This window comes from Apis dorsata, unplaced genomic scaffold, assembly GCF_000469605.1.
Source record: "Apis dorsata unplaced genomic scaffold, Apis dorsata 1.3 scaffold_758, whole genome shotgun sequence".
NCBI lineage: Eukaryota > Metazoa > Arthropoda > Insecta > Hymenoptera > Apidae > Apis > Apis dorsata.
The window spans coordinates 47811-56166 of NW_006263911.1; the positions used below are offsets into that span (position 1 = coordinate 47811).

The window sequence follows — 8356 nt, forward strand, 5'->3', positions numbered from 1 at the left end:
TATCTGAAATGCAACAATTTTTATTAGTTTGGATTAAAACGATCATGTACTTATTTAAACAAATTACCTTCGAAAAACTTGTATGACATGGAATGAATACACACAAGATGTGGAACATACATATCGTTGAACTTCGTATCATGATCAATAATAAAATTTTTTGTATCTTTAATGGTACAAAATACCATACGAAAATATATCTATCCAAAGAATAGTAACATTTTTTTTAACATTGATGCTAATTAATTTAATGAAAAAATAAAATGAAAAATTCAAACTTACAATTCATTAAATAATTCTTCACTGTTGTTTATAAGTATCTGACCATTGTGGTTACATAAAAACATAAACATCAATTGGTTGACAAAAGAGATAAAAGAGATTAAAATTTCTAATTGATTCGTCTTAATTATAACCGCTTTTACTAGCTGTGAAACAATGAAAAATAAGTATACTCAATAATTAAGTTGATTGATACATTTATTTATTATAAATTCGAAGTATCTTTTAATATGTTTCACAAAATTTAGAAAAATTGAAAAGAGTTTTATGCAAATCTTATACATTATATGTTATAATTTTTATTCGCGTAATTATATTCCAAATGATGTATTATTTTAAAAAAAATGTTGCATGTGAAACTTATATTTTATAAATGTACATTATTATATTTATATTGTACTTAGATTATATACTTTTACTTACTTTATATTATAAAAAATCATTTTATGATGACTATCAAATATATTTAAATTTTCTTGAAATATGACGATTATTTTTTTGTAAATGAAACTACATGTATTTTGTACATGTATTAGCCAGAATTGTAATCTATTCTAATACGAATTCAACAATTATGTTGTTGAACAATATTTGGAAGTCATTTAAGATCACATATAATTGCTTAAATTTTGTTTTGTTTATGGCTAGAAGATTTTGATTGAAATAAATTATTAATATGATAAATAATACGATTTATCGATGTAAGTATTTCATCAAAATTACTATTCCATAGCATTTGGATTGTTTTTAAAGTTATAAAAACATAAATAAATGAAACAATTTTTGAAAAAATGAGACAATCAATGTATATGAAAAGTCGCATAAGAAATGTCTCTCAAATTAATTGTGATACTTTTGAGAGATTGGAATTGTTATTTAGGAACAGTATAAATTATTGTATAAATATGCAAAACTATTCTTTTGAATATAGAATATAAGAAACATTTCTACTAATTAATAAAATAATTAATAAATATAGAATAGTAATGAATAATCTTAAGGTTAATGACATTCAAAAACCATAATTAGAGCAATGAATTCATTTCAGAATAGACGATCCTCGCTAAAGAAAAACATATAATTTTATTTAAAAAAAAAAAAATACAGATTACCTAAAAAAAAGCCTCCACCAACATTTTTTTTTAAACACAAATTTGTTATATAAACTATTATTTTGAATAATCCATAATTCAAGAAATAATTGTGTGGTCAAATTAAAATAAGACATCCGATATATTAATTAAAGAATTTCGATAACTTCGAATTCGTTTATTATTATCGTGTAAAGAAGAAAAGATACTTACTCGATGCAGACTTATAGCCATCGAAATCACGAGTAGAAGAGCAGATATCATGAATTGTTTTCCTGAATTATTTATCATGACATCGATAAATCTTTTATTATCATATAAAATTTGCAAATAAAATATTAACATAAGTATCTATGAAATCAATTTATAATATAATATATATCATATTATAATTTACCAACTCGATAGCTTGATTATGCATATCCACCATGCGATCTAGAGCTCTGCAAGCTTTTCAATTTGCTTCGACGAGAGATTGACTATAGTCAAATACATAATAATCTTTTGTATTCGATAGCTAAAAATATGAGACATTCGTAAATAAACATCGCTTAACAAAAAACTTTGTAATTTTATTGTTTAAAATTGTTTTGTATATATTTATAGTGGATAAAAAAGTATAATGCATTATTTAAAACACTAACTTTTTTAAAAATTGTATCTAATATAAGTTAAGTTTCCTGTTCTTTTTTTTTGAAAAAATTAGATGAATTAATTTATAGCACACACGATAATATATAAAAATTTTTTTATAAAAACGGCAATTTGTTAATAGAACATAATGAAAGATATTTTTTTTAATTTTCTTTTTACTATATATTAGACGTTTAATAAAAATTTAAAAAATGTTATAAAATATTATGTAGATTTGTCAATATTTATGTAATATGTATTTATGCATATGTTTAAAATTTCAAAATTCCTAAAATCGATCGTTAAAATTTTAATAATAACAAGATATAATAGTAATACTAAATAGTAATACCTAAAGGATTTCAAACAACTTTTTCTTTCTCAAAAATTTTCATATTGGTAATGAATTATTGAAAAATTGTGGTCAATCATAGAGCATCATTTCGTTAATATTTAACGAATAATAAAACTGAAATGAAAATTTATGCCAAAATAAAAATTGTTTGAAGTCATCTCATAATTATCAAGTCAATTTCTCGAACATATTTGTATATTAACACATCAATATTATGCACATTACTTAATTTATATTAGGACTTATATTAATTTATATATTAATATTCTATATAAGGAATAAGGAAAAATATAATATTTTAAATAGTATTAAATTTACGAAGATTATACGATCTTGAAATCAATTATAATCTTATAAATATTAATTTATATTGTAAAAAATATTGTAAATATAATAATAGTTAATATATATTACATAATAAGTATTATGAAGATATGATGATTTACTTACCTAATAATTTTAAACAATATACTTGTATGATAACTATAAAGTCCGATTATCGATTTCGTACATATTACGGATAATAATGCAAATATTACAACAAATATAAAATCCAAGCATAAAATATTAAAATATATGGTTCGATTAATAGAAAATAATGTAATGTGATGAATGATACAAAATTCATTCAAAGGCATTATGAAATTCAATGTTACGAAATACAATAATGATATACTACTCAATGCGATACTTGTACGAACCACCCCTAAAATTAAAAAAAAAACAATTATTCAGATTCAATTATTTAATTTATATTTAAATCGAGTAATTAATATAATATTATAATTGAAAAATCAATTTCTGTATTGTTATAAAAAAAGAAAAAAATCTTAGTATTTTTGTTACGAAATAACGAATAAAAGAATTATAAATATTATAGTTATATATATATAAGAATGTATATACAAGGAACTTAAATATAATAGATATATAATAATATTTGTGAATATTTGTAAATTATTATAATGACAATGTTATAGATTAATCACAAAAAAAATTACACATTTCTTACAGAAAAAAATGTCGATCATATGACAGGAATCGTTGATGTATTTTGTTCGTATCTGTATTTCTATTGAATTTTGTACTATACTTTCCTCCATGTGATGAAATAAAAGTTTTATTTATGGCAAAATACGATATAAGAAATAATTTTTCATGAAAAAGTTTAATATAATTTTAATTTTTACTCACCGTAGGAAAAAGTATATAAATAAAACATATATATCGTAACGAAGCTATTATAAATGGACAGGTCGTAGGTAATATTAAAATACAGTTTCGTAATGTAATTTCGGATTTTAAAAGTGACACAATCTAAATATATGTTCTATTTGTTGATCAGAATAATGCTTAAAAGATTATTAATTATAGAATAAAATATAATAATAATATATAATATAATGTAATAATTATAAATGTATAAAATTATAATATAATAATAACATATAATAGAATTGAATTTTTTAATAATGATATAATATTTATCATTATTAAAATATAATATAATATTTTTTTAATTGTTTTTAAATACATTATCATCATTTAATTAGCATTTTCAAATGTTACAGACATTATTTCAAAAATATAAAAATAAAATCACAAGTAGAAGCAAAAAATGTAAATATAAAAATAAAAATTTCATAAACATTAATTTTAGTACGTTCTTTATATATATAAAATCTAGCCAAATAACATGTATAAACAGATGAAAAAGAAACAAATTTTTACTTCAAGTTTTTTCACAAAAATTAAATTCAGTAGTTTTTTAAATTAAATTTTTAAACATAATTCTCTAAAATAAAACTTTCTAAAGTAAAAATTGTTCTTCAATTAGATACAAAAAAAAATTATAAAACAAAATCATTTTATACATAAAAATATGTGAAAAATATAAAATTAAATTTTACTGCTTAAGTTTCTTTTTTGTTTTCTTAAAAAAAATTGTTAAAAATCGATAAATATGTATATATATAAATGGAAAAATTCTACAATCGGCAATTTCTAACATTCATTTTTTCAAAACTTAATTTTTAAGTGATATAAAATTAATAAAATAAAATTATGCTCTGTATATATATATATATATATATATTAACTTGGACTTTATGCTCCAAAACATATAATATAATAATTTTTAAATAATGTGCAAAATTTGTTTTTATATATTCATATCACATTAATATCTGTATAATTAATCATAAAATTAAAATCTTAATATCAATATATTATTATTTCATGTAAATACAATAAATGCATAGTATTAATTTACAAAAAAGAACATTAATATACTGTAATAATCATTATATAATCTTATAATCATTATAAAAATACAAATTCCACAAAGAAAAATCAATTTTTATTACCTGAAATAGTACATTGCCAAGAAAGAATGTCAATAACAACAATCTCTGAATCCATACATAAATCGAGTTATTGTAGGGCCAATCCTACAATTTTCATTACAATACGATAGATGTGATACTGTTTGTCGAATACGTCCATTTTCCTAGTCAAATGTCGACTATCGTATAGAACTTTAAGAATCAAGCGACTATACCTCTGCTTGATATATTATTTACGCAATTATTTTTCGCTTTCGTATTTTCCTAATATCATTTGTCTATAATAGAAATAGTATGATGTATAGTAATAGCAATAAATTATAATCAATCAATTTTATGCAAAAAATATTTTTTCATAATAGATATTGATTTCGAGAAAATTATAGTTTTCAAGTTTCTTATTTGTATTATTTATCTTTATTTTCCTTCATTCTTTTCTTTATTCTTTCTTCTTATTCTTTTTATTCTATTCTTATTCTTCTGTTCCAAGTGTTGAGAGAATCAAAATTTGTTACAATTAATAAAAAATAATATCTTTCGGTTACTTTACTAAAGAATTTCTTTCTTACTTGTATCGTTATTTTATTCAGTTACGAATATTTCATATCATTATTTCATTCAATGAGTAACAAGGAGTAATAAGGAGAAATTAAAAGAGATCAATAAAAAAGAATGTGTTTTGCTTGGAATGGAAAAGGAATGATAATGTGTAAAATATTTGCGTGATGCGTTATATTAATTATTATAATGCATTATCTAAAGTAATTTTTATATATGACTATTATCTTGCAATTTTTCATCTTGCTGATATTCTTATCAAGTCAAAAGTCAATTTTAGGATTCATTATAATATTTTCTTCGATATAATAATCCTTTCAAAATTAATTTTAAAAAAATTATGATATATTATCCAAATGATATACAGAATTTTTGCTTTTTTTTTTAAAGCGACTAAATTTATGATATAAGAAATAAACAAAAAAAAAACTGAAGCACAATGATTAATGATAAAAATATTTTTTTTTTTCATTTACATTCATTATACGAGAAATTTCGATTACTTGCAGATTGCATTTTGTAAATATTTGAACAATTTTTTTTTCTTTCTTCAAATTAAACGATATATGAAAAGATAAGCCAACAAAAAATGCTAGTTAAAGAATGAAATTAATATTAAAATGATCGCTGTAATAATATTAATTTAAATATAAAGTGATTTAAAATAAACTCATGTAAAACTTACCATTATTTAAAAATTACTGTAATATATTATTGAGTATAAATATATTAAAAGAATTAAAAAAAAAAAAAAATGAGAGAATACATCAATGGAATTAAAAAAAACTGTATCCGAATCTTTATTATTTACATCGTAATAATTTTCTTCTTACTGTTATCATATTTATTTCGTATTTGTTTTTGAATATCAAGATTTTTACTCTATTATTGTTATGTTAGAATTAATTAAATGCTATGAAATAAAGGTAATGTAATAGATTTAATATAAATATTCAAGGATATAAATATAAAAAAGAAAACGGTTATGTTTTCTCACTAAGAAATAAATATGCGAAATAAATGTATATAGTAATTATTTTAGATTAATTATAATGGTCAATAACAAATAATATAAAAATAATAATAATTAATAATAATTAATAATAATATTATAATAATATATAATTAATAATAATAAAATAATATAAAAATATTAGCTATTCAAGAAACTATATAGAATATTTAATTGAGAAAATATTATACAAGAAGAATTGACAAAATAAAGAAGTATAGAGTAATAATAATTGTTTATTTTGATACTGATATATTTAACATCATACTATTAATTCTATTGTAGCGAGTACATCAAAGTAAAATGTGAAAACGAGGTACTTAACATCTGAAATGAAACAATTTTTATTAGTTTTAAATTAAAATGGTGATGATATTCGTTTTTTTATCAAATAATAATTAAATTAATAATTAAATAATAAAAAAAACAAATTATCGTTGTCATCCTGCATAGCATGAAGCAAACACAAAGATGTGAAACATACATGCCATTGAGCTTCGTATCATAATCAGTAATAAAATCTTTTGTACTTTTAACGGTACAAAATACTATATAGAAAAATATCTATTCAATGAATATTTTTTTTTATAGTTAATGCAATTAATTTCATGAATAAAAAATTCAAACTTATAATTTATGAAAAATTCTTTACCGTTGTATTTATAAATATCTGAGCACTATGGTTGCATAAAAATATAAACATATAATTAATTGGTAAAAATTATAAGAAAAATTAAAATTTCATTGATTCTTCAATTGATTCTTCTTAATTGTAATCGCATTTATTAGCTGTGAAATATTTAAAAAAAATAGGTATATTCAATATGATATTTTAAATTAATTAAATAATTTTTAAATTAATTAATAAATTTATTGATATATTTATTTATTATTATGTATTTATTCAATATATATAAATTCGAAATCTCGTTTCATATGTTTTATAAATTCAAAAAAATTAAAAAAAATCTTATACAAGATTATTACATGATTTTGCATATACAGGATGTCTCAATTTAATTTCCATTCGCACAATTATCTTTTGAATCATATATCACTTAAAAAAACATTTACATATAAAACATATTTTTTACGAAGTCGTCTTATGATGATTGTTAAAATTTTTTTGGAAATCTGATGATAATCTAGATTTTTTTAAATAAAAATGTATTTTTCTAAGATTGAAATCTATTCCAATTCATAGGCGCAATTATGTTGATATTTGAAAATCATTAAAAATCTCGTATTTATTAAAATTTTACATTATGGATAGTTGGAAGATTTTCCTCATTGAAGTAAATCATTAACATGATGAATAGTGATTTATCGATGTAAATATTAATAAATTTTATCGAAGTTATTCCATAGCACTTAAATTTTTCTTTAGAGTTATATAAATGAAAAAGATTTTCGAGAAGAATCAATCATTATATGAAGAATTGTTTAAAAGACGTTTCCTAAATTAATTGTGATACTTTTGAAATGAAAGAGCTACTAAAAAATATTTTTTTTCAAACACTTTTCGTAAAATGTGAACAAATTAAAATAAAACACCCGACTAACTAAGAATTCAGATATGTGTTAGTTCGTTTATTATTATTATGCAATAAAGAAAAGGTACTTACTTGATGCAGACTTATAGCTATTGAAATCACAGTTAGAAGAGTAGACATCATAAATTGTTTTCCTGAATTATTTATCATGATATTGATAGTCTTCCATTGCCATATGAAAATTGCAAATAATAATATTAATATGAGTATCTATTAATAATATCATCATATTTTAATTTACCAACTGGATAACTTGGTTATGAATATCCACCACGCGATAAAGCTCTGAGAGTTTCGAATCAATTTGCTTCAATGAGAGATTAAATATGGTTAAAAAGATAATGTTTTTTTATATCCGATGATTAGAAACAGAAATTTGTAAATAAATATTGCTTAAGAAAGAATTTTATAATTTTATTATTTAAAATTATTTTATTTATATTTATTATTTATATATATTTATACAATTAATCAAAAAATATTAATATAATAAGTTCTTTTTTTTTAAATAATTAATTAATTAAATG

The 8356-nt window shown here is 19.9% G+C and overlaps 1 protein-coding gene and 1 pseudogene across 1 annotated transcript in view; both read right to left on the reverse strand.

The window, feature by feature from the left end:
* Positions 1-5031, reverse strand: part of LOC102673874 — a 5349-nt pseudogene extending 318 nt beyond the window's left edge.
* A 1479-nt stretch (positions 5032-6510) lies between these two features.
* LOC102674144 overlaps positions 6511-8356 on the reverse strand; it is a 12327-nt gene continuing 10481 nt past the window's right edge. Inside the window, exon 7 of the mRNA XM_031513850.1 lies at positions 6511-6603. Within this exon, the coding sequence (XP_031369710.1) occupies positions 6553-6603 (51 nt within the window). The 3' untranslated portion in view covers positions 6511-6552. The remainder of the gene's footprint in view (positions 6604-8356) is intronic.